This window comes from Anticarsia gemmatalis, chromosome 6, assembly GCF_050436995.1.
Source record: "Anticarsia gemmatalis isolate Benzon Research Colony breed Stoneville strain chromosome 6, ilAntGemm2 primary, whole genome shotgun sequence".
NCBI lineage: Eukaryota > Metazoa > Arthropoda > Insecta > Lepidoptera > Erebidae > Anticarsia > Anticarsia gemmatalis.
Genome location: NC_134750.1, coordinates 6,891,841 through 6,919,612, shown reverse-complemented (window position 1 = coordinate 6,919,612; position 27,772 = coordinate 6,891,841). Strand labels below are relative to the sequence as shown.

Genomic DNA, 27,772 nt, shown 5'->3' with positions numbered 1-27,772 from the left:
ATAATACTTTTATTTGTTTTCCTGTTGAATTTCATCATCAACATATCTTTTGTAATCGTTTCTGTTTAAAACGCAAAGTTTCCTGAGTGCAAAGACTATGTTGTCTTTTTACCTCATATCTTTACATGCACTTACATAGGTATTCGGTACCAGAGAAACGATATCTTATTACTAATAATAAGTACTAAGTACACATTTCTAAAATGCAACCAACTATTTTAAGTAACAAAGCTCAATTTATTATTTTTAGAAAATTGGAAGACAATTTTTGCATCTTGCATACATTTTCTAAAATCATAACATTTTTAAACATTCATATTTATTAAGTACTAATTTTGCCTGAATTTTATCAATTTTTTTCTGAATGTAAAGTTTATGCTTGTGACTAAAATAATTCATAAGAATAAAATGTGTTTAATGGAGCACCTTATAAATACTGGATGAAAAACATAGTTACATTAATTATCTGTTTGTGTAAAAAATACTTTTTTTTTGTGCCCTTCGATCTTAGGAACAAACAAAAATTATATCAGATATTATCATGCTTATCTTACAATATCTAACTTACACATTCATATCTTACGAAATTAAGTTTTTTGCAAACTATTTTAATGGTCATAAAATATTTTTTTTGTGTTAGCTTATGTATTAAATAAATATAGATTCAAATTTCCATTAAAACAGTAATGTTTATGAATATCTTATAAGATATCACAGTATTGAAATAATAAGCCCAGACGCATTGCGCCGTGACCACATCGGTTCATAGATTCATAGTAAGTACTACTAATAATAAGTATATCTATTATCTATTAATGACTCCACGTAAAAATATATTTATAGGAAACCTTGCAAAGCAACGCTGTAATTCCCTAGTCGGTATAATATTTTACACGTGTAGCTATTTGTAGGAACATAATTATCATATGGCAACACGGAGACCTTACTAAAATCAACAAAAACGAATATTCGTTGAAATTTCGTTTTACACATCTATCCCTTATAAAATGTTGGTCGAACAATGGAACAAGAATATAAGGCATGCTTATCCAATCCTGCTTACTCCATGTCCAAATAGAATAAAAGAAGGTCATTAACGAACACCTTCAATATTTTACGAAATTTCGTTTTACCGAACCATAGCAGGCCTTCAGTTATCCATATAAAAAAATAAATATAATACTCAAATGTTTACATAAACCAAAACACCTTGCACTCCACAAACTTATAATCTAACAATTTAGATAATTTTAATATTGCTCTCACATTCTGTTACAACTATCAGTGTAGGTAATACAAAAATATAATTCTACTATTTTATTAATCTATCAGTGAACTAGGAATGTAACAACCAGTATTAAATATTCGCCAAAAAGTATATATTATTATCACATATAATATGTTTCTACTAAGTACCTTAAAATTACATTTCCACTTATAAGTAAAGTTGGTTACTCTTGAACAACGCCATTCGATTTTAATAGTTTACACTGAAAAATACAAAAAATATTAAGTATAATAGCAATAGAGTAAACACATTAGTTTTGGTTCAGCAAAGTACCTAATACGTGCAAGTTAGTGTTTACATTTTAGCAGGGTAAGTAGCTTATTGCCATACAATTTGCAGCCTTCTAAATCAAGACATTTAAAAGATATCTTTATACAGTAGCCATCTACTATATATTATGTATCTATAGTTGGTAATGGTAAGTGCTATCGACTAACAAGCATTTGAAATTTAATGAAAAAAAAAATACTTGTAAGAAGCAGTTCTTGCAAAGTACCCTAGGAGCGCTAAACAGTTATTCATAGATTCAGAATTGTTTGTTAGTCGATAGTCGTAGAAAATTACCCCTCAGGTTATAAATACTTAACGTGTTCTTAGATAATACATAGTGCAAAGTATAACAAACCTTAGTAATGTCTAAAGCTATAATACAGTGCAAACAGAAGAATCATGCACAGGCGCTGTTTTCTAGAAACAAACTACTTAAGATACACACGAAAGCAAAATACATATTATTAAGCATAGATTTCATACAGTGATTTATAATATTAGATTATACAAACTACATGCTTTTGATTTATCATACACATAAAAAAATTTCGTCTGATAACTTAGTAAAGAGCTTTAACAAGCACCATGAAACTAGATGTTATTTAATAAGCCTGTTTATTTTCAAAAATAAACCTTTTTGTATCAAACAGGCCACTGTCAGCTGCATAAGCTTGCGGGTCGTTGTTGATGTTCGGAATTCTGATTTTTGTATTATAAGCTCCGCTAGCCGCAGATCTTGGATTCAAGTCTCTCTACTAAGTTTTTGGACTATACATGCAAATAAAAATCATGCGAAATGTACTACAACTACAAAGCAGTCAGTCTATATCTACCAAACTTCTACGTTGCGATCCAAAGAGTGCACAAGCTGCATGCATAACCACTTTATTCTTTCTTTACCTGTACGTCAGACTTGTTTTCGAACTTAGCTCGTAGCCTCTTGGCTAGAGGCGGAGTGAAGAGTGCAGGGTCAGGGTGAGACTGTCCCGCGCGTTCCCAAGGTTGCTGCTGACGCCATAGCAACGAGATTATACTCCCAACCACTATGACCCAGATGAATCCCATCTGTGGATGTAAAAGAATAATTTTTACACAAGTATACAACAAACATATGTATAATTTTTTTTGTGCGACAGTAAATTTAGACACGCAAGATTAACGTAGATGATGAGGAATAATTATTAACGTATTTCTAAAATAAAGTATTTGTAACAAGCCGGCCACTGTCATCTGGACTAAAGACTACGTGCCTAGATGTTATCAATTCAAAATTTTGTGTAGGTACTTCCACCAGCCGTGAATCTTGCATACAAGTCTCTGAGTTGTTAGACTAAAGTGTGTAGATATAAACACATTTAAATTCTATTCTGTCTGGTACACTCGTACTAAAGAGGTCATGTTTTATAATACAGTGTAACTGAATTCATTATTGTTAATGAAACTTGACGTAGGCTAATCGTATAAATAACCCTTTCGGGGAATCCGTCCAGTGGAATTGTTAATTAGACATTTAGGATTGAATACGCATAAAATTTTAATTCCTTTCATTATAAATCTACTTAGTATTCACTATGGCTCAAATATATTAAAACAAGTTTATACCTACTTATTTTATACTACAAATACAGTCAAAACACTTTCCATTACTTACCGTTGCATACTCAAAAATAATATAGAACAGTAGTGCTATTCTCTACTCCTATCGAGTATCGGCTGGCCATCGACAAATTTTGTTTGTAAATTGAATCAGCGCCTCTAGCGGGCGTCGTAAGAACTATTTTTGTAGAACATTTTAAATTATGGATACTCGTTAGAACCGACTGTAGATAATCGTGGTACTGACACAAGTATTTAATCGCTAAATATCTTACAAGACACAGTCAGTTAAGTATTCAACGGCACTTACCGGACTCGTCCACATGTACGAAATCCTGTACGGATAGAAGTAATCACTTGGGTTGATTGGTGGAACATCAGGTACAGTGATGTTGTAGCCACAGCCTTCAACGCTGAGCGGTAACTTGACAGGCGCCGGCCGAGGAGAGCCGAAACTGAACCATAACATTAACGCCATCCCACTTACTAACCCCACTGAGGCACCCTGAAAACAAAAAATACAAAAGATAAGTACATAGGTACATACATAATTAGCAGTGAGCACTGGTAATAAGCCATTCGTTTTTTAAGGTAGGTATTATGTTAAGTTGCTGGTGTTCCACCCAAATAAATAAAAAATAAAATCACGGCTTTTGCTTATAGGGTAGGGAAAGACCAAAGAACGTCACTTGATACGATCCTTACAAACTTCCCTTGCCTCTTTCACATTCATACATAAAAAGTTAAGTTAATAACATAAATGATATGAAGCAGCCTTGAAAAATACAACGCTTTATATTCATTACACTGAGTCTCTCGTAGTTACAGTAGCAGAAGTAGATAGTATTACAAACATAGAAGTATTGTTTTGAAACTTAGTATCGTTCATTACAATCATTACACACTATCGGCATATAATCCAAGTCATACTTTTCTACTGTGAAACAGACTATATTTTGCAAACTATTTTATTAATAAGTAGGAAACATTAACTTACATGTCTTTTCCAAAATAAATAAATAAAATAATATAAATTTAACCCATTACTATCCCACTGCTGGGCAAGGGTTTCCTCCCGTAATGAGGGAGGGGTTAGGCCTTGAGTCCACCACGCTGGCCAAATGCGGGTTGGGCTTTTCCAAAATGGTATTTAAAAATGTTAATGGAATTCAAAAATGGTACACTACTTACCCTTTCATTGGCGTAAGTAGTAAACATGCCGAGAGTAAACACGGCTAGTAGCGGTCCGCCTACAGCGCCAAATATGGTAAGAGCAGCCTGGAGTACACCTCCCAAATGTTCAGCAATAAACGCTAGCGCCAAGAATATGAGACCGTAACAGCACGCGGCTAGCTTCGTCATCACCGCTATGTATGATGAAGGTAGTTTACACCATCTAAAAACAAAAAACAACACAAAATATGGTCAATATAACACATAATTGAAAAAATCATGTCTTCTTCCCATAGATGCAGGCAAGCACCAGAGAATGCCACTTCGTACGATTCTTACAAACTTCTCTTGCTTCATTCTTATTCATACATTTTGTCATACAGGAAAACTTACTTTTACATTTAATGAACAAATATTTACAAGTTACCTGCTAACATAATCATGAAGGGTAACAGCAGCCAGGGCATTGCAAGAAGCAGATATAGTAGATAACGAGGCGCTGAATATTCCCGCCACGAACAGACCTGGTAGTCCAGGGATGTGTCTCATCGCGTCCACCACGTAGTACGGCATCAGCTGATCTACCTGATAATAGACCATCAATCACTATGTACGGTTTGAAGTTGATAAGAATAGTAATTTATTTTCCTGTTTAGGACTTGTTTATGATGGATTAGCAATTAGGTTGTTAGTCAGTTGTGTATTTTTCTCTTGCTCTTATACGTGAATGAGTCCAAACATGAACCTTTAATTCCAACTGTATATTATTTACTAATAAGTCAACTAAACTACTCCCGCAAAGACACTGATTTTTCAAATTAAAAATAGAGAACAAGTAACAATTGTAGCATTAACTTACAGCAGTAATTCCATGTGCGAGGAATGGATCGCAGTCCTTATAGGCAGCGTAAATACCAAGCCCACTGATGCAGGTCGTGATACTCAGCACTGAGAGAACCGGCCAGCTCCACCACAGACACTGCTGTGAACGCTCCACGGTGCTTACTGTTTGCAACCTTTGAACCTGAGGAAATGGAGTAATTTTACATATTCAATCGACATTTTGAGAAGGAATCAATATTGAGGCGAGTAGCTTACACGACATTGAAGAAAGCAACTCATCATTACTAGGAATATTTTAAGAAAAATATAGTTCTTATCTATGTTATTTATCCATATTAGGTATTATGATTGATTCCGCATTTTATACCATTCGCCTAAGAGCCCATATTGTGACGATTCTGAAGAAACATTCAATAACGCACTGATCGCGTTACACTTTAATTTTATGTTGATTGCTATCATGTTTAATAACAGGTGACAGGTGGTCAAGAACAATGAACAGATGGTCAAGATATGACAGCCCAATGATAAATTAAATAATAAATCAATGTTATACACGTAATTACACCTATACATATTATTATGTAGGTATATAATTTACCTGCGAACAGGTGATCGTCGCTGAACAAGCAATTAACATAGCCTTATAATGACAATAAAAACGATACCTATACTTTATTAGTTAATAATACCTAGTCAAAAGTAAATGCTTTCTGAAGTAGGATTTTACATGCAAAGCCATATTTCTTCTACAAACATTTAAAAACTATCGACTTTTAACTAAAATATGATTGATAGCGACGTACATATGCAATAAAGTGGTGCCAAGATTATGCTTCCTTAAGTTTTGCATAAAGGAAGCGGTCTTTGCCCTATTTCCTGCTACGTTGGTGTTGGTATATTAATAACGGATTAGGCTGAATGTCAGATCTCCATGCAACAACTAATATGATATTCGCAACCCCTAAACGTCATCTATTCGTGGCATTCAGCTGGTCCACGTGGGGATTTGTAAAACGAACCCGTATACTGGAAGCCTCAACCACGAAGCCGTCAATCTCATCATCAAACCTTATAATATAAATTAAATTAATCATAATCACCTGTGTGTGATTCACCGCGTACAATGACATGTAAGTGATACATCCACCGACGATCAGCGACCACCAAGTATGCCTCTCAGTCGGATCTACACTGAAACTATACAAACCAACAGTTAAACTTACTGAAGAAGCAAAAAATTAGACCAATTTTGATAATGTAAACTTACTGAGAAAAGTCCAAGCGCCCTCCTTCTTTGGCACGTACGAATATCTCTCCGAATCCACCCACTTGAATGGATGTAAACACTACGATGCTAAATACTGCTCCGAACATCAAGAATGACTGCAGAAGATCCGTGAACAACACTGCCTTCATACCACCCAGCGTCGAATAAATAGTACACGCTATTCCTACCACTAATATTGAGATCAGTCTGTCTAACCCTGTGACAGATTCTAGTACAATCGCCGGAGCATATAAAACTATGCCATTATATAGCACCATTTGTAAAGTGTAAGTCAAAGAGGCCAACAATCTTATATGCGGACCAAATCTTAACTCTAAATATTCATAAGTACTGGTTTTCTGGAGTCCAAAGAATACTGGTAAGTACAAACTGCTGATCAACGGAGTTGCTATTCCGTAGGATATGTTAATGACTACAAATTGCATCCCGTAGTAGTAGTTCTCAGCTGTTACTCCGAGAAGGGTTATGGCTGACATGAAGGATGCCATTAGAGACACGGCCACGGGGAATATAGACATGTTTCGATCTGCCATTAGATATTCCTGAAAAAGGAAGTTGTGTTTAGAATTGTATTGAGCGATGGGTAGATAAATCATGATGTTTTATGTGTCTCAAGGTTACGTCTCAGACTAGACGCATAATATCTGACTATATTATTATGATTATGATTATGATTCTAAAGTAAATGAGATATTGCGTCTGTTACTCATGTTTACACACAAAATCTCTGGCTTACATAGTAAGTAGTTAGTTACGTCAATGATTGACAAATATTCACCTACCTCATTAGTTTTTTGTTTTCCTCCACTGAATCGGAAATAAAGTCCGATAGCCATGGATGCAACCATGGTTGCCGCCATGATGATATAATCCCATATTCCGAACACTGCGTCCACCATCTTGTCTGGAACTACAACATTTTTGTGTTAAACAATGCCTTATAATTAAATTTTCTTTTCAATCATTTTTTGTTATCGAGCAATTGATCACTTCTTTGAAAAGTCTGTTAAGTGTATGTATTTTTAGCATTGTTTAATCAGTTCTATGAATCTTTATTTAACAATACACATAATAAAAAGTATGATGTATACTGTTATTCAAATGTCTCTAGATGTTCACGTTTTCGTATCTGTTTATTTAATGTTCTCAGCTAACACTGACAATGCACACAATTAATTTTCGTAGAATTTACACAAACTGGATATATTTATGATTCAACCTAATTTCTTATCATCGCGTTTTGTAAAATAAAGTTCCCGTGCCAAGTTTGTCTGCCTATCTGTTTACCGTTAACTTGAGATCTACTGAATGAATTTTTCGTGGTTTTCACCAACCGATATAACAATTCTTGAGAAGGGTTTTGGTATAAAATTTGTGTGAATTGTTTGGTAAATATTGTCCATGGGGCGACTTCCAAGTTCAGGTAAGTCCACTAGTCTAAAGAAGTGGAGTATTGTTTTATTTAATTTCAAAATACAATGAGCATTTCTTTTACATAATACCACATATGCAATTTATAGTTTAACAATACAATACTGTCAAAGTATGATACTATTCATCATGCGCTCCACTTGCTGATAACATGAGATTTTTGTTATCATATTCTGATTTTATCGTAGTTAGAATGTTGATAACAGGCTTACTGCAGGCATCAGAGATTTAACTACATAGTATTTAAAAGCGTATGCGGTAGACGGAAGAGAAATATGTAAATAAAGTAAATTAAATGATATTTACCACCTGTCCATATCTGTTAAACTGTTTGTAATAATATTACTGTTATATGTTTTTATGAGGCTAGATTTTGTATTGGATTTGTTTAAAAAAAAATACTTCAATTTATAGCAAACTTAACAATAATTAATAGTTTAAGGAGTTCAAAAAGTGTTACATGTTATTAGAATTTAACAGATTGCAACTTTCAGAACTATCAGAGATTTCAAAACACAAAATTTACAAGTCTATTTACTTGCTTAAAACTAAACTAAGATCTGCAATTCCGATGATATGACACATTGTTACTCAGAGCAAAAGATGATATGTATATCTGATGCAAATTTTATAAAAGTCTAGCTATTATTGGAGAAGCCAGACTCGAAAATAGATATGTAGTTGATTCAGTATATTATTCTAGTCTAGTCGCAGGTAGCATCCAATCAGATATGTATGTCTTTGACCTAAACGAATCAATGATTTGATTTAGATTTCAGTTTTATTTACATGTTGAACAAAACTTTAAAGCACAGAATCGAACTTTGAACTTTGTATATTGATATTTATTGAATGTAATAATAACGCATGTTACCAGAATATAAGAAACAAAATAAATTAAAACTTTAACCGTTCATTCTTCCTTTTATCTAACACTTGATCAAATCTCTATATTTTTCCAAACTCTTGTACGCTCTGCGATTATTATTGTATATGTATGTAGGTATAACGGGATATGTCTGTAGATATAATTAAATGGTAGGTATGGTAACAAGAAAGATTTACGTTATAAGTAAAATAAAGGCTTGTCCGTTTCAACAAAGTCTTATTGATTAACGATATATCTCTGGATTGAGATAAACGACGATTTATCAAGAACAGTGGACATGATTTGTTCCAATTTCGATCATTGCTTTAACAGTCAGTCTTTCTATAAATGTACAATACTACTTATTGCCGGCGTAACCAATTAAAATTGATTGAGCCTACATGCGAATAGTCCGTGATGCAATTCTGTTAGCATCGTGCTTTATTCGCTTTAAATTACAGCCGGCATAGCAACAGTATTGTCATATAAGACTGATTTATTTAGAATCTTACATCTTGCGAATATAGCTATGGCGCGAATACAACTACCATTGTGACTGTGTTTTTCCACGCGGTAATATTTTGCTCAACAAAAAATACAAAGAGCGATCAAGTTCTTCAACAACCTCAAATCATCCTATAGATAGGAGAGATATGTATAGTACACTAAAACACGTTTTTGATTTACTGCCATGGTTAAGGTGTGAGACAGGGCCTGGAAATGTTACCTACTCTTTGTATAGTCGCTGATTTTATAGTTACCTGTAGCAACGTATGTAAAACTTATGAGGATCTGTTTTCGGAACGTTATTTCGAGAACACCGTTTAGCGGTAGATGGTTATGCTTGGCTGCCCATTATTTGCATCGTTTGATATACATTTACAAAATAAGAACTTTAAATATAATAGTTACTATAACATAGCAGTCTTAAGAGAATACAATAAGCGTTCTTTTATTGACGCTTTTTAATAATTAGCTCATTAGTTCATTAAGAAGTAAAATCTACGAGCATTTTCCCATTTATAGTTTTACCTTTTCACCTATATTATGTGTATGAATGAAGAGCGTTTCTTTTAAAAAGCAATTAACCTTGTTCTACAAATCAACGCCGCATGTTTGTTGATCGTTAAATTCATTAGATTTGCAAAAAAAAATGTTTCATAGCAAAAAAGTTACGATTTGCAAATATTTTTTGTCCTTATGCTGATACAATAGATATTTGTGTGAATGAACTATTGTAGAGCATGATATCATACTTTATATTTCTTATTCGCTACAGCACGTCTGTATACTTTTTCGATTGTAAATAATATCGAGGTAAAAGCCGGAAAGCTTTCCGCTGATAAGACTATAAATACTAACTGAAAAGGTTAGCCGTAATGTGGTCGTAATCCATCTATAAACTTAGTTAAACAAACACAATATTATTATTACAATAGCAAATAAAACACAAATCAATGGGTCTTAACAAGACCTTAACCACTTAAGATAATGTGATTCGTGATAATATTTTTATTGCATCGCTCACAGTTAACAACTACTGTCCCAATATACCGACCATGCTGGCTACAATCGAGTTCGAGTCCAAATAAAACGCAGTTGTCATGCACCACATGGGTTTCATTTTGCAAACAGATTGTTATCTATCTGTGAATACGAAAGCCAAGTGGGAATCCCTGGCTTCTATCTAATATGCCCTTAAATAAAGGATGTTTTTTCACAAATTTCTAGCTTTGTATTGTGTCATTTTTCATGTAGGTAGTATGTTGGATGCGAGGAAGACGCTACTGCTGATTGAATGCAAAATCGCCAGACTTTTGTATGCCAATGGAAAGTATGTTAAATAGCTGTCGACGTTGATTTCAAATATTTGTTTATTATAACACAAAAAACATCATAAAACTGACTGTAAAAATCCCGTTACTACATATTTAATAATAGAGGTTCTATAAATATTAATTAAATTCAATTTTGTCGAAATAACAAACTTAGAAAACAAAAATAAGTTCATTATATGAATATTATAATCCCCCCCTTGCTAAAATCGCTTGGTTTAGCTTCCTCATATTTCTAAGTGCATCCATTTGTATGTTTTTGGTGAAGTTTACGTAAATAACTTGACCGTAATTTTAATAAATAGGTATTTAAAATAATTCACTGCAAAAACTTTTAATTTAATTCAAATTTACCGCTGGCGATGAAAATAAGTTGTAAACACAAATTTCATGTTCTTGGACTTTGTAATGTAGCAATTATGTCGTGAAAATAATCCAGTTTGTGCCTACAACTACTGAAAAACTGCAATACTAAGTGTAATTGACTAAATGTGCACATTGTTATATTTCTAATATTGTATGATGTATAAAAACTTTACAAATAAAAAAATATTTACTCACAATGCAATCCTTGTCAATTTGTAAAAACTGTTTAGACTTCTTGAAAATTTGCACTGTTTTAATTTTTTTATCGTCTTAAAGTTTTACGAATGTGCAACTAAATGCGAAATGTTAGAATCGATGCAAAACATTTTTAATTTACAGGAACATCACTTAACCTTGGTAACCTTAGACGACGAAAATTCTCGGACGAAACGATACTTTCATTATAAGATAAGAAAAATTAAAACACAACTTATGTAAGGTCCAATTTAGTCAGAAACACCTGCAAAATGAATGGAATGAGTACTTCGAAACGTACGGGTCATGAATAAATAAATAATGTAGAGTCGTTCGCAGCTACCGCTCGCATAGAGCCAACTGTTCGCAGAGAGACTTGCCATGAGGTTAGTCGTACGATTTGAGTGTTCATCGACGATCCAGCGAATCAAGCGCTTGATTGTATGCTGCAGTCAGTAATTGATATTAGTTAAATTTGTTCTAGGCATGTGAAGTAGTTTGAGTGTACCTCAATACTTACTTACTAGTCGTGTGCAATAATGTATATTGTAAACACATTTTGTCTACTAGGAAACTATTCTTTATTTACCATTTTATGAAACCTACTTGTAACAGCAATATGTAGAGAAGTGTTGTCCATTTAATCTTGTACATAAATTTACATGACAAAGAACAGCCTGGTCACGGCGCCCTATTCAACTTTACTGTAAACAGCTAAAATGCTATATTTAACATCACTTGTAGGTCTGTGGCACAAATATATAATTTAACCCTGTGATGAAAAATTGGATTAGAACCAGTTTAGAACTTAATTTTAATTAATTTATCCTCCAAGTAACCCTAAAGGGATCTTAGGTGTCTGCATGCAATAGCTTCTGAAAGTTATAATTTCAATGTTTTATTTCCTGATAGTATTAATGACAGAACGCTTGCCAAAACGCGCTTCAGCGCTTTATGGTATAAAACCATGCGCGCGCACGCTGTAACTCACGTTGAAATAATAGAAAAATATGAAGAACCTATAAACGCAATTAACTGTATTTTCATATAAAGAAATCTAAAAAGAGAGTTTTGAATAGTAATCATTTATTATTATTACGGTATCTTGTCTCTCATTTATGTAGCTAGCGACATCTAGTTTCTCTTAACGAAAACACTTGTAAATAATGGGACAGTCCCCTGACGGTTTTGCGTACGTTTCTCAATGGATTTATGTTTCTCTATAGCAAAAAAAAATTAACAACCTTTTCTTATTGATATAAGCAACAATTATCCTTACATTCCATAGATGCAAGGTTAGGTTTATCACTTCAAAAGTCTATAAGTAAAGTGTGCTGTCCTTTTCACGTATTTCAGTTCAAGAGCGAATCTCCCACATTTTCTATAATTAACGCAACTATGACAAGTCTTGTGCAATCGCCATACACGTTATAACTAGACAAGATACAAAAAAATGCGGAGTATTTTTTTTAACTGACTTATGCATACAACTCTACACACGTGGTTATTTTCTTCTATAGATTAAAATTTCTTTAAGATATTAATGTGGGTAAACGAATTTTATTAAAACTTCAGTCTTATTTTGGTACTTATTTTATTTTCTTTATAACACCCATCACAAGATAACTTTTTAACATCCTAAACTCACACCGTACACACTTTTAACATAGAAGCGTCTACCTTTACGTATACGTACCTACACTTGTACGTGCACGTTTTAGCTTAAGTATATATTGTACCTTAAAAACGGACATAATTATGCCAAAAAATATTTTTATTTAAAAACTTACTTTACACTTTTCTGAAAAAACAATATTAAGGTTTGATTTGTAATCATTTGCTTACAAGAAAACAAAATCCTGTTAAGTAAAGAATAAGTACCTACTAAACGCCGGGATTATAGCTAACTAATATTGTTTTACATATAAACTTCAACTAAATGGATAATAATATACACATTTCAGAAATGCAACTCTTTATTATATCTTCAGTAGCAAAGCTAACAATATTCAGTTTCTACCGAAAAATGGAAGACAATTTTTCGCATCACACAATAATAAATACTTAATCAGATATCTTTCACATTTCAACACACAGTATACATTATAATATATAAATATGTTATTACGCAACTAGTTATTTAATTTATTGTCTTTTACGTGATATGAATAAACAGTTTATAAACTACTTAAGCATAAACTACATAAAATGCATCTCAATCAAGCACCGTCAAACGACTACAAAAGAAATTAAAAAAATTATCACAAAATGAACACATTTTGTACAAGCTTACTTTGATAACGAAAAACAATATCGAAAAGAAGTTTACGGCTCATAATCCGTAATGCATAGCATTATTTATCTTAAATTTCAAACAACTCAAACAATACCAAAATAATTAATTCCACACATACCTATTTCTCGCAACATACATTAACAATAATTTACCTAACAATTCATTACTAGAGAATTACTACATATTTGAATACTTCAATTTTGATCATCAATTCGAAAATGGTCCTGAGTTTAGTTCTCAGTATTCTTGAGACAAATATGATGCACCTTTTATTAAATTATTAAAATAAAACCCAGCTATTGTGCATACCACAAAGGAATACTTCTAAATTCGGGCACTTTGTTTTTTATTCACATGCTCATTCTGTTATATCAATGAAGTACAAAAATATAAAAATATCAGAGAACTAGGAATGTAACAACAAGTATTCAATATTTCTCGATATCTCAAGAAAATATACATAATTTATTAAATCTATAAATATTACTTTTTCTAAGATGGTATTTCTTAAAATATAATTTACCTACAGATGTTTATTCTTGAACAACTCCATTTGATTTCAATAGTTTACACTGAAAAATACAACAACAATATTATAGAAAAAACATTATTGGTAAAATCCTTTTGAAATTTCCTATGATGTTAAATAAGTCATTATAACCATTACCTCTGTTATCTATCACTTAAATAATTAGGTAACATTACTAATAAAATTTGTCATAGAATCAAAAGGTTCAATAATTTAACACGGTAATATATTTTATGGCACAGTTAATATTCTTATTAATGTTATTATACACTTAGGCATAAATAAAAAGTATACTTAGCAGCTAAGTTAGTTAGTAATTCCAATAATATAATTAGTTAAACACTCAGGCTCTGTACATATTGGGCTACAATAATATTATAGGTAAAGGAGCCCAAAATGTAAAGAAAGTGAAAAGAGAAATTGGAAAAATATTAATTTTGTTGACTATTGACGGTGTTTCTTAATATTCTGTGGATTCAGAATCTAAAGTAAGAAGGACGAAACACGACTCCTCATAATATTTAGTTATTCGGGAAACTTCTTTCCATTTTCTCACTTCAAATTGAGCTCTTATTACTAGTTTTAAAATTAGATTTACCGTACAAATTACTGCAAGACACCATGCATGCGATAATACTTACAAATTCATAAATAAATAACAAACCTTGGTATTATCCAAAGCTATAAAACAGTGCACTCAGAAGAATCGTGCGCACACGCTGAACTCATCTAGAAACAAACTCTCTACAATACAAGCATAGGCAAACAAGCATTATTATATAAATTATGTAGCATTAATTACATTTATTGATAAGAAAATACTTTCAATAAATATGGACCTTTATGATATTTGGAACACACATATTCAATATTGAGGAACCATATTATAAGATGAATGGAAAATATGACGCGTTACGAAAATTTGGTGCTCAAAAAAGGCTTTCTTAACTTAAAACATGCATTATTCATAATGTTGAACGTTAGTTTTGTGCTTATGATTAGATGTTTTTAAGATGTGCATCTTGTAACAATATGAAGTGTATAATTCCTAGTGGTACCGAGTTAAGGAAGGAAGTAGCAATACTTCATGATACACAACTCAATTAATTGGGAAAATACCACCTGGTTTTTCTCTGCATATAATTCCTCACTTATTTATTATAAACTTATTTTTTACGTTTTTTTTTTAAATTTTAACGATGACAAAGCAATTTAGTTAAAATGAGCGATTATATATGTATGTTAATAAATACATTCCATTATAGAATCAAATATTGAGACGTCACACAAGTTTTATGTTGTCTCTTTCATTATAACGTGAATGGTAACAACAGAAAACCTATAGCTTTATAAAATCAGCGGTGATGACTCAATGTTTGGAGAATATTGATCAAGTATTAGTAATAAAAATAATTATACAGTTTTACTTTTCTTCAAGCGTGTCTAGGGTCAGTAGCAAGCAGCCAAATATAAAAAAAGAATCTCATAAAAAAGAAAACTCCAGTGTTATCGTAAGAAAGTAAAAATATATCTAGTATTTTTATGCAAATAAAAACACAAGTAGCAATAAAAAATCATGCAATCAATTGTTATCACCGAAAAATCACGTCAGGAAACGAAGCAGATCTGCCAAACTACGTTGTTGTGCAAAGTCTCTAAAAGCTGCATGCATTACCACTTCATTCTTTCTTTACCTGTACGCTAGGTTTCTCTTCGAACTTAGCTCGTAGCCTCTTTGCTAGGGGCGGAGTGAAGAGGGCAGGGTCGGGGTGAGACTGTCCCGCGCGTTCCCAAGGTTGCTGCTGACGCCATAGCAACGAGATTATACTCCCGACCACTATGACCCAGACGAAGCCCATCTGTGAATGAGATATAGATTAGAGACATAAAGCATTTATCTTTAGGATTATCAGTCAATATTCTGAATTGAAACAAGATTCACACAATATACGCCAATGGTTTGTTGATGTCTAATTAGAAGCTGATGTTATCTCTTTAATTTTGGATGTTCAACGGTCAAAATGAATCCCTTAGCAAGAAGTGAGTAATAATATCTTCCAAGTTAAAGTTTCTTTAATTTACCTAACTAGTATAGATAGAAATAGTGCATTGACCAAATGCAACGTCAAGAAAATGAGTTACAAACCTACGAATATGTTTATCACTGTCATTAAGTTAACCTATTCATAACAAACTATCCTACGTAACATCAGACTACTAACATCTAAAGATAAACTAGTATTATGGCATTCAAACTGGTATTAGTAGTCATTGATATAATATGAGGGTGACATTCAATTGACTACCTACTGGCGCACAAATTGCGTAACAAAGTTGTATTTTTATATCCCACAATAAAACAGTTGTAAGTAATCATTTCCCTTATTATAAACTTAATCCTTTTTTGATCTACCGCAAAATCTTTATAAACTTTCTGAGATAAGATATGAGTAATTCAAAGAAAATTACGGTGTAAGATTTAGCGACTATCTTTTACACAAATATTTTTCGACTCGCAAGCGTCATGCATGTTACTTTCAAACATAATGTAAAACTAAATATGTAGGTACAATATGTTAACATAAATTGGAGTCGCACGTGCATTTATTAAGGTTATGTCATGTGCGATAAGAGATGGCTTTGACTAAGATTTGACCCTAGAAACAAAGAGCATATTCTTATTTATTTTCTTCAATTGGAATTTATATCAAAAGATGAGATTTTTTCAGGCAACTTATATAATATTACTATTTATATTGTTATATTTGATAACAGTTGTGTACTAATCAATGATCGACGATTCTTCAACCTTTTGACCTGACCGTGAGCTCATTGAGACGTAAAGACGTAATAAATGCTATTGGAATCCCGATAGCTACAAATATTTGATCTGATGTAATTCTTTGTTTTACTAAATATGAAGAAAAATATTATCATACTGCAATTTATGATGAACTAGCATTTTGTTTAAGAATCAATTTTATACTAGAGATCGCTTTGACTTCTTACCGGACTCGTCCACATGTATGAGATCCTGTAAGGGTAGAAGTAGTCGCTAGGATTCGTGGGAGGAACAACAGGCACAGTGACGTTGAAGCCGCAGCCTTCCACGCTGACAGGCAGCTTGACAGGCGCCGGCCGAGGAGAGCCGAAACTGAACCATAACATTACCGCCATCCCGCTTATTAGCCCGACTGAAACACCCTGAAAATAGAGAGATGAAAATTATGTATGTCTCGCATAGATCTTTTCTACGAATCCTGCCCATTTTCTGTCGTAAATATAAACATGTCTTCTTCTGTGTCACTAGTAGTGATTCAGAGTTTGATGAATGACATAGATAACGATTGACCCAACGTCGCGACGCATAAATAGAATTATCTTGGAAACCAATTCCCAACATGGAACACAAAACTAGTAAACAATTAGAAATTTTTTACCCTTTCATTGGCGTAAGTAGTGAACATGCCAAGAGTGAAGACACCCAATAGGGGTCCTCCCACGGCGCCGAATATTGTGAGAGCTGCCTGGAGTACACCTCCCAAATGTTGAGCAATGAACGCCAGCGCCAGGAAGATGAGACCGAAACAGCACGCAGCCAACTTCGTCATCCAAGCCATGTAGGAGGGAGGCACGTTCCACCACCTTCGAAGAAATAAATAACAATTACAACTCTATTTAGCACTTAATCCTATCATAATATTAATCCTCAATATCCGCCAAAAAACTTTTTAGATAAGACCCGAAGTGGATTTATCGCGGCAATTAAAATGAAAATCAGTATCAAGTATTAAGATAATTGTGGACATCGACTACTTAAACACGATATCTATATAATGGAGAAATAATAGAGAGTCACCGACTCCGAATAAGTCTAGTTAAACTTGACTACTGGAATTGCATAATATGTATTTTATCTCTAAACCTAGCGGGTACTTTATCCGGAAGAAAAGCCAATAGCCAGTGTAGCCATAATACAAAAGCGGAAGAAATAAAGGGACAGTTACCTGCTAACGTAATCATGAAGAGTAACAGCAGCCAGAGCGTTGCAAGAAGCAGATATAGTAGACAGTGAGGCGCTGAATATTCCCGCCACGAACAGACCTGGCAGTCCAGGAATGTGCCTCATTGCGTCCACCACGTAGTACGGCATCAACTGATCGATCTACAAAATATTATATAAATATTATATGTAGTATTTTACAGGGTCGGCAACGCGCATGTGATGCACTCAGTTTTGCAGATGTCTATGGGCTGCGGTAACTGCTTTCCACCGTCATGGCAGAATATAAAAAAGGAAGGTAACCTTTTTTAAGAGAAAAAAATCTCTAATTTCTTTCTTTTGCGGCAATCGATGTCTCTTGTATAGACTATTTTTCTCGTATATTTTTTTCCTCTGTACCTACCGTTCCATTCTTCTTCTATGCAGACTAAAAATTTAATATTAAACCTAATAACTACTAACTTACAGCAGTAATTTCATGTGCGGTTAATGGATCGCAGTCCTTATAGGCAGCGTAGATGCCAAGTCCGCTGATGCAGGTCGTCACGCTGAGGAGTGAGAGAACTGGCCAGCTCCACCACAGACACTTTTGAGACCGCTCCAGGGTACTTACTGTTTGCAACCTTTGAACCTGTAAAATGTATACGATGTAAAATATTCTATAGATTTTTCTTCTATCGTATGGTTATTGGTCAACCTAGTGTCAAAGTTGTAAAGCCGTCAAAGTAGTCTTTGACGTGGCTATCGATAAAATCAGTAAACTTAAGAAAGTGCTACGTGTCCTAGTAAAGCTAAATTAATGTACCTACCCATACATAAGGCATTCGGCAACTGCTTGGCAAGAGGTAACTTTAATTGTTGTAATCGAATTTAAGAGATAATTAAATATTTATGAATAAATCTATTAGGCAATAAAAAGCTTTTCATATCTCGATGAGTATCAAACAAGGTGTGGCAGGTCACTCCATTGACGCAAATGAACATAGAGATTATAGCATTACTTACTGGTATGTTCATTTATCAATAACTAGACAATAAAACGGGGTTAAGAGTTTTACAGTAGCCCATATAAATATTTATCTAGATCTGCGTTGATATGTCCCCATGTAACTGGTTTAGTAGATAGGTATAGAACACAAAACCAATCTAAATGAGTCATCAATACGGCTAATAGATAATATTTAAGCTACAGTAATAATACTTAAAATCTACCCCGCAAATAGTAAGACTTTAAGAAAACTACATTTTAGCTACATTATAGAGCAAATATATGTAATATTGGTTACTTGAAAACAATAAATAAGATCTAGAAATCTAGAAAGTCTTATAGTAAAAAAAAATAAACTGTTACCTGCGTGTGATTAACTGCATACAACGATAGATAGGTTGACAACCCTCCAATGATGAGCGACCACCATGTATGTCTTTCCGTCGGATCAACACTGATACTGAAAAAAACCAACAGTTAGTCAAGCAGTTAACATTCAATCAGTTGACCTTTAGTAGAAGAGTAAGTATGTAAACTTACTTAGAAAAGTCCAAACGTCCCCCTTCTTTGGCAATCACGAATATTTCTCCAAATCCACCCACTTGAATAGAGGTGAATACTACGACGCTGAATACAGCACTATACATCAAGAATGACTGCAGAAGATCCGTGAACAACACTGCCTTCATACCACCCAGTGTTGAATAAATAGTACACGCTATTCCTACTACTAATATTGAGATCAGTCTATTTAACCCTGTGACAGATTCCAGTACAATCGCCGGAGCATATAAAACTATGCCATTATATAGCACCATTTGTAAAGTGTAAGTCAAAGAGGCCAACAATCTTATTTGTGGCCCAAATCTTAACTCTAAATATTCATAAGTACTGGTCTTCTGTAGTCCAAAGAATACTGGTAAGTACAAACTACTAGCGATTGGGGTCGCTATTCCGTACGCTATGTTAATAAGCACGAATTTCATGCCGTAGTAATAATTCTCAGCTGTTACTCCCAGAAGGGTTATGGCTGACATGAAGGATGCCATTAGAGACACGGCCACGGGAAGTATGGACATGTTTCTGTCTGCCAAGAGATATTCCTGCAAAGAGATGAATCGGTTAAATTTGAAGTACTTCTGTCATTAATTTCCCCAGGTGGAAATAATCCGTAAAGCGCAACGCTATGTGTATCTCAAGGTGATACTTTCAGCCTAGCTGCATATCTGATTAGATTATATCATTGTACTAACATTATAATTGTTAGAGTAAATCTTATAAAAACTGTACACAAACACGTCTGAGATAATTGAAAATGTTATACAAACACGTATTAAAACGAATATCTCATTAAAACATTGAATAAAATAAACGTACCTCATTAGTTTTTTGTTTCCCTCCGCTGAATCGGAAATAAACTCCGATTGCCATGGAGGCAACCATGGTTGCTGCCATGATGAGCCAGTCCCATACTCCGAACACTGGGTCAGTCATCTTGTTTGACACTGTAAAATACATTTTAAAGTATTATCTCGTGATTATCTCGTAAATATTTGCACTAGTTTTATAGCAACTTAAATATATGTTGTTATTAAAATATTGACACAGTGGTATCGCCACAAAACCAGCTAATCATTTTGGTACAAAAATAAATTTAGGCCTCATCAGGCCGGACATGGAGTCGATTCACCGCCCCAATATTTATAATTTTACATAACTAAATGCAGTTTTGATGTATCGCAAACTAATTAAAAGGGCGTTTATCACGCTTTCCCAAAAAACATTACAATTTACCTTATTTAATTAATCCGTCTACAAAATGATTTTATTTATGCTCTTGCATTTGTTTATTTAATATTGAACTAGGCAAGTAGCCGTGGTAACACTGACAATGCACACAATATTAGTTAATCGACACTAACCAGGTATTTATATGATTTGATAACATCAGACGATTGTTATCGTAGAGCTTGCTTTTATCATCATGAGAGTTTATTGATAACAGATATTATGGTAAGAACATATCAAGAGCTCATCAGACATCTAAGTAGTCTATAAAACGGGTAGGGTAAGATCAAGAATCAGTGTGTACCAAGCCATAATTACATCGAGTTACATTTTCACTTCCTTACAACGCCTTTACCGAACCCGGTTATAGTTCAATCAATGTTTTAATTTAACTAAATCAATTTAGATTGTGCAATAGTTTGTTTCGGGAACATAATACAGCTATTTTAATGAATTTCTAAGTCTAAACGTATTAAGAGTTAAAATAGGAAGTAAAAATTATTGAAATAGCTAGTTTTATTACTCAAAAACTGCACTATCGCAGATTTCATGTGCATTATGTACGAAAATAAATTGTTTTCTACTATGAGAATAGAAACTGCGGGTGGTAACTGACTACTATGGCTAAACTGATATTCTAGGTTTCGGAAGCAGTACCTAATGTTTAAATATTATTATGGACATTACTATGGACTAATTTTATTTACCTATTGTATGTTATAGCTATGAACACGTCTAAGGAAGTTAATAATTTAATTTGAAGATGTTTTATGTAATCATACATAATTCATTGATATGATATGATGATTTATACCAAAGGCAAAACCGAATTCGCCACTTTTTTCTTTTGCCGATGGAAAATTGAAAAATCGGAGCATAATGTGTGTATAAAATGGTATCATAGCGTAGGTCTGAAGAACCATACTATTAATATCAAAGAAAAATTAAACAACAGCGCGTGTGACGTTGTGATGTGAGTTTCAACAAACAAAAACTTGTTTGTGAAGCAAATTGATTTTCAATCGCTCCAACTCTTATCTATTACCGTGTATGTATGTAGCAAATTGATATGAATAAAAAAAATTATACACAAATTAAAAGCAGTAGTGTGTGGTGTATGTAACTCTAAAATATTAATATCAAAGGCCCGTCAATATATATTGAATTGAATTTACGATTACTGATCTCGTTGACGTTGTTGACGTTGTAAATTTTTATTAACAGTGGCTTGTTCCATTTAATCAGTGCCTTAACTGTCCCTAATGGAGTTCTTATTGCAGGCGTAACCAATTAAATTGATTGAGAGATCTTACACAATCGAAAAATGTAGTTTCATGCAAGTATAATAAACTTATGCAAACATAATATTATGTTTGCATATTTTCATTTCGTCAATGTTGTTGGTTTTCTCATTTAAGGTCACAATTTATAAAATGTGTTTTAAATAATTTTTTTGGCCCCTATCTTAATAAAAATATGACACTGATTTTTCCAAAACATCTAACAAAAATAAAAATATGATTTACACGATAAATAAAATGATAAAACTAAGTGTTAGAACAAAGAAGATCATATTTTCCTAATTTTCATGGTCGGTTGCCGATTTTTGACGTCGCAGATAAAACAGGAGCTAGGTAATAAGACGATAAAAAGTAACTGTAAATAGTATATACTTTTTCAAGAGTAATGTATGAGTAGAGTAAATAAAAAAACAAGCTTGGCTGCTAATTCATTATTATTGCAATGACCCTACCGGTAAATGAATAACGGCAATATTAAAAACAAAATATTACTGTCAGTTATCAGAAAGCAATGGTTGCAGAATTTTAATTGGAGCTCTTAAAAATGTTAATGCTGCTTACATCGATTTAGTTCATACCAATTAAGTATACATCGATGTTTATGTTATAAGTTATACCTATTTAGCTAAATCAAGTAATTATAAAAAAACATTATAAGCACAATCTGTTGATAACTAAAGACGAATTAAGCAATCAAATAGTTAATCGATTTCTTTGAATTATTCCCAAATCTCGTTTTGTATAAAATCTCTATCATGCTATAGGGACAAGAAATTACCGAAATCGAAATCGTCGAATGAAAAAACCTCTTGTGCACAGTTTATGGCATCTCTATAAAACGAATAAAAACGATAGTTGTATTTATTCTAAATATGGAAACTGATTTGCGTAATATCGGAAAATATAAATAGCCACTTGAATAGCGATAGATATCTTTAAATTGCGCCTATAAACATAAACTTTCGAACTTATTGGATTAAAGCTCACTCATTTATTACTAATCCGGTGCTTTTATCTTGGAATGCATCATAAAAAATGGGTGTGCTACCTCATTATATACGATTTGTTTTATATAGCGTGTCTAAAATACCGATAAAAGTATCTGAAGACAATTATATTAATCCATCCATAAACTCTTTTTAAATGCAATGACGTTAGTTCAGTTACTATCTAAATACTATAAATAATTCGGTATTTAACTTTAGTCATGCGTCAAATTATATCATTATTGTTTTGGTATCGACAACTCACGTGCTTTTACTTCCTATAATCAGTTACTTAATAATGTTTAATAGTAGTGTACGTGGAAAACTGTTGCTTTTTAAACGACCAGTGTTGAATATTTATTTAAATTTGCCGCTTTACCACCTTGTCTGAACACAAACATTAGTTCCACAGCTGTGTGCGGATCTACTTTTTAATGTTGCAATTTTAACGACATAATATCCAGTTTGATTTCAAAATTAATGAAAAAAAGCAACATAGTAGCATTTATGAAGCCAACACATTGTCGGCAATATTCAATTTTACGACAAAACTAATTTTACTAATAAAAAAGTTTTACTCACGATGTAATCCGCGACTATTCGTAAAACTCAATTTCTTTCTTGAAATATGTTCACTAAGTTTTCCGTAGCGACTTTAATTTTTAAAGACGTGCAACTGAACATTTATATTAGTTCATTCGATGAAAACATATTTACTGGAACACCACTTAACCTTGGTAACCCTAAATATTGAATATATTGAAGCAACAATCTCTACATAGTGAGATAAAAGGAACTGCGAGACACAACTTATTTAACGTCCGTCTTATTCAGAAACACCTGCAAAATGAATGGAATTAATATTCGAATGGTTCGGGTCATGAGTGTATAAATAAAGTCGACTCGTTCGCAGCAATTGCTCGCATAGAGTTATCTGTCGTTTGGCTGTGAGGTTATATTTCTTTGACATCATACGACTTTAGCGTCTGCTGGCAATTCAGCAAATAAAGCGCTTTTTAATTTGTTTGCAAAAAATATTTATATCAACAAATGATAATTTGCGTTTGAATCGCTTAATCACATGTTTCAGTTGTATTTTGTCTGTGTCTTCACCGATCACGTTTTAATTACCATTTCAAATGATGTGGAGTTTTATTTCCCAATTTCTATTAGAATGTTTTCAATGGCGTCCCTGGCGAAGTCCCTGGCGTTGGTAATGTGTATGATATGGAATAGGCTCCTGTTTTATGAGACCTAGCTAGGACCAAAAGTCTATTTAAACATTTTAAAGAAAGGCCTACGATTATTAATACAAAAATTTGTGTGTGCAATTTCATTTTAATTAGTTAAGCCCATACAAAAGATTACGTAACTTAAGTAAGTAAGGCTAAGTACAGTCAGTTGCAGCAAAATATTTAACAAAAAGAAAATAATTGTATGTCTGAAGAATGATTCTTGTTCTGTATAAAGACAGCGCTTAAAGTGTGCTAAAAAGCGCTCCAGCGCTACTGGTTGCCGAATTATGCGCGCGCATGCTACTACTTCATTGAAAATTTAGGAAGTAGAAATGAACACACAAGACATTGAACTTAGAATTGTATTCTAGTTTATACAGTTATTCATTATGTAATCGAACCACGAAACCGTGCAAAATAATTGTTTACCTCAGAATGTTAGCTTAGCGCCATCTAGTTTCGTTTTATGAAGACACGACCCAAAGCGGGGAGATTTCCCGAATGAGTTTACCCACTTTTTCTTCAATTATGTAAGACTTAAAAATTATAAATATCATTTAAACTTTTCACTCTGTTGCGTTTGTTGCTTATTTGATGATGTCCCAATAGTATAAACAAAACAGTTTAAACAAAAATGGTTCACCAATATTATAATAGGTGGCGCTGTATCAACTCTGAAATCGAAAATTGTTTCTTAAACAACTAATGTCTAGTTTATAGATTAAATTGATATACCTCTACATTATACCTAAAACTAGTATTTACAGAACTTAAGTGGGCTCATGTCAAGCATACTTGTAGGAAATAATATTGAATTACCGGTTAGTATAATTTACATAAAAATAAGTTTTTTAGCATGACTTTACAAAAGTAAGCGTACAGCCTTATCACAACTCATAGTTGGTGATGAGATTATTGATACAATACATAAACCTTTGTACACTGAACATTATGTACTTATGTATTTATATTCGTATGAAAACAGATTAAATAGAAGTTAAGTTCAAACTATCACCGCTAAGTAAACTCCAGTTCCCGATAGTTAAGCCTTCTTGGTGGAATTATCTTATATTCGTGCATCAGCGGGATAATATCGGATGGCGATGAGCCTGGTAATATAAACTAACGAGAGACATTTAGATTCGCGGGGTGACTTTTAATGAGAATCGGACTGTGCTTATGGGAAAATATATAAATAGGAGCTCGGTTAAAAACAAATAATGATTTACTTTTACAAACTAATCTAAGATAATTTTGGATAGCTACTCTATAATAAGATTGCTTTAATTAGCACGAAATAAATCAATTATCTACTAAACCGTATTGTATTTAATTTCCTAAAGAGAATATTAATAACAACCAAAGTTGAACTCCACATCCGAGCTGTCAGGTCGTTGACCCACTAGAATTTCAATAAGCAAAGTTTATAGTGAAATTATTTTTATTGGCAGGCACAGACCGTACAATATTACACTGGCTGGGTTAAATGCAACGTGAAACGTAGCACCGGGTCACAGGGCTCGTAAATATTGACATTCTCACAAAGTATTAATCTCGACGACCTGCTTACTTTTGACTGAATCCAAAGCTTTTGCTTGAACGGGTATAAATATTTTACGTTTTCAAACGCAATGCTTTTCAGAATCCTGATATTTTATGACTTGGGTGAAGTTTATGTATGTACTTACAAAAATATTGGAAAACAATTAATTTGCCTGACATTTTTTTGACTATGGAGTGTTATACAATGGTAAAAATGATTTTTTTTCGAATATTTACACCCATCAACACTTTCATGTTATATGTATCTAACTCAATTTAATCATATGAGTAGTGTTACTTACTCAAGTTAAAAACAATTTTAACTATTAACACTTACTGTCGCACTTTATTTTTGATATAATGTACATTGTACACACACATATTGATAACTTTTTAAATATATAAATCAATCTAATACATTTAATAAACGCGTGACAGTTGTTAAAAAGATAGAGTTCCGTAGAAATAGTTCAAATAAAAAGCATGTTACATTTCTTTAGAGATTCACTAGATTGTGTTAATTAATTGTTACTTTTTACTGAAATTATTAATATCGAACTATACAGTGTAATAATACTCTCTAGAACCGCAAAAAACAACCTCAAAATAACCCTATAATGTATGTACGTCTAGAATACACTAACTTCACAAAATCGTTTCTATTATACCTAAGTAATAGTTTGGTATCCGGTTACTCATATGGAGTATAACTTTGTCACTTCATGGGTTAGCAGGCTCTACTAACTTCTAATACCTATTGGTTCTGGCACAAATTATAACTCTATCACATCTTACGACTAAGTTAATCATGTAGTTTGGGACGAAGCGTTTGGGAGTAAGATTATCTACAATCTACAGATTCTGATTTAATAGTAAACACTGTTATTTAAAAGTAACATCAATAAAACAGACTTCTTTTACTAATCACGAATGTAAAATTAATTTACCTTTGTGTTTCGAAATATGATACTTGCTGCTGAAATAAATTGGAACTGACTGTTTGCATAATTAGAACTAAGGAAATTAAAAGGCTGTCAAATTAAATAGACTCGTAGCTTCTACTTTCAACATTCATTTATAGTCGCAGTGCATTTTTATAACTTTAAATTAAGAGGATTACAAAATAGCATATCCCAAAATAATATAAAGGGAATCAATCCCATTAAAAAAGAATTGATAATATAGATATCATTGGATGAATGTTAAAATGTTTTCTCTACGTAGATTCGACGACCTATCGCGTTGCGGACCGGTCTCCTCTAGGCACCATTACACGAATATAATCAAAATAGTGAAGCATTTCAACCTTCAGTAATTCAGTATATTGGGCGCACCCAATTACATTTATTCATTCGCGTGAATAACTAAGGATTCAGGGTATAGTCATTCATATTAGAACTATATTGGAAGATGTACCTAATTGTGTATACATTGTACATCACTTTGATTTATACATAACCTTTTACTCCCTTTTTCTTTTATAAGGGTTTCAGAGTAAAAGATGAATGTCCTAAATCTCCTACATTTCCTCAACATTCTATCACAGGCTTTATTTTGTCTTGACTCAAACGGTTCATTACCTCTTCGGTAAAATTGTTTCTCCAGCTCCTATTTCATTACTCTAGTTTTATTTTTTCTAAGAAAAATGGGTCGATTAGCTCCAAGCCCATAATACCTACACAACTACGCAACCTTTTATATCTGGTGTTTACTTTTCCTTGCAATTTCTTTCGGTTTGGGCAAGGCTTGTAATAACGTGCTCGTAACTTACATGATATTTGGACCTCAAATATAAACCACAAAGCTCGAGTCAGTCAAAATATTTACCATAGTAGTAAAATATCGTATTACTCCAAAAAATAAATATTATAGTTAGGTACACCTGAAAATGAAACATGCATTTTTTATGATACGATTAAACTGATTCAATATAACCCAATCAGGCCGT

At 32.9% G+C, this 27,772-nt stretch overlaps 2 protein-coding genes across 7 annotated transcripts; both read right to left on the bottom strand.

Moving 5' to 3' along the window:
* Positions 1–3: 3 nt before the first annotated feature.
* On the bottom strand, positions 4–11,512 carry LOC142973620 (putative sodium-dependent multivitamin transporter). 3 transcript variants are annotated; one of them, XM_076115504.1, is made up of 10 exons: positions 11,315–11,512; positions 7,244–7,371; positions 6,441–7,003; positions 6,274–6,370; positions 5,187–5,351; positions 4,755–4,912; positions 4,346–4,550; positions 3,465–3,659; positions 2,459–2,623; positions 4–1,490 (listed from the first exon to the last, which is right to left on the bottom strand). In XM_076115504.1, the coding sequence occupies exons 2-10, from the start codon at positions 7,358–7,360 to the stop codon at positions 1,452–1,454; spliced, it is 1,704 nt and encodes a 567-aa protein (XP_075971619.1). In that variant the 5' UTR covers positions 7,361–7,371; positions 11,315–11,512; the 3' UTR covers positions 4–1,451. The 3 variants fall into 3 exon arrangements, with proteins under 3 accessions (XP_075971619.1, XP_075971617.1, XP_075971618.1); XM_076115502.1 differs by having other exon boundaries at positions 11,458–11,491; XM_076115503.1 differs by having other exon boundaries at positions 5–1,490; positions 11,157–11,512.
* A 1,235-nt stretch (positions 11,513–12,747) lies between these two features.
* Positions 12,748–23,981, bottom strand: LOC142973621 (putative sodium-dependent multivitamin transporter). Of its 4 annotated transcripts, XM_076115506.1 has the most exons (11): positions 23,630–23,981; positions 20,350–20,477; positions 19,513–20,075; positions 19,336–19,432; positions 18,451–18,615; positions 17,989–18,146; positions 17,422–17,626; positions 16,991–17,185; positions 15,676–15,840; positions 14,646–14,710; positions 12,748–14,024 (listed from the first exon to the last, which is right to left on the bottom strand). In XM_076115506.1, the coding sequence occupies exons 2-10, from the start codon at positions 20,464–20,466 to the stop codon at positions 14,663–14,665; spliced, it is 1,713 nt and encodes a 570-aa protein (XP_075971621.1). In that variant the 5' UTR covers positions 20,467–20,477; positions 23,630–23,981; the 3' UTR covers positions 12,748–14,024; positions 14,646–14,662. The 4 variants fall into 4 exon arrangements, with proteins under 4 accessions (XP_075971621.1, XP_075971623.1, XP_075971620.1 ...); XM_076115508.1 differs by lacking the exon at positions 14,646–14,710 and having other exon boundaries at positions 23,630–23,980; XM_076115505.1 differs by lacking the exon at positions 12,748–14,024 and having other exon boundaries at positions 14,037–14,710.
* Positions 23,982–27,772: the final 3,791 nt, after the last annotated feature.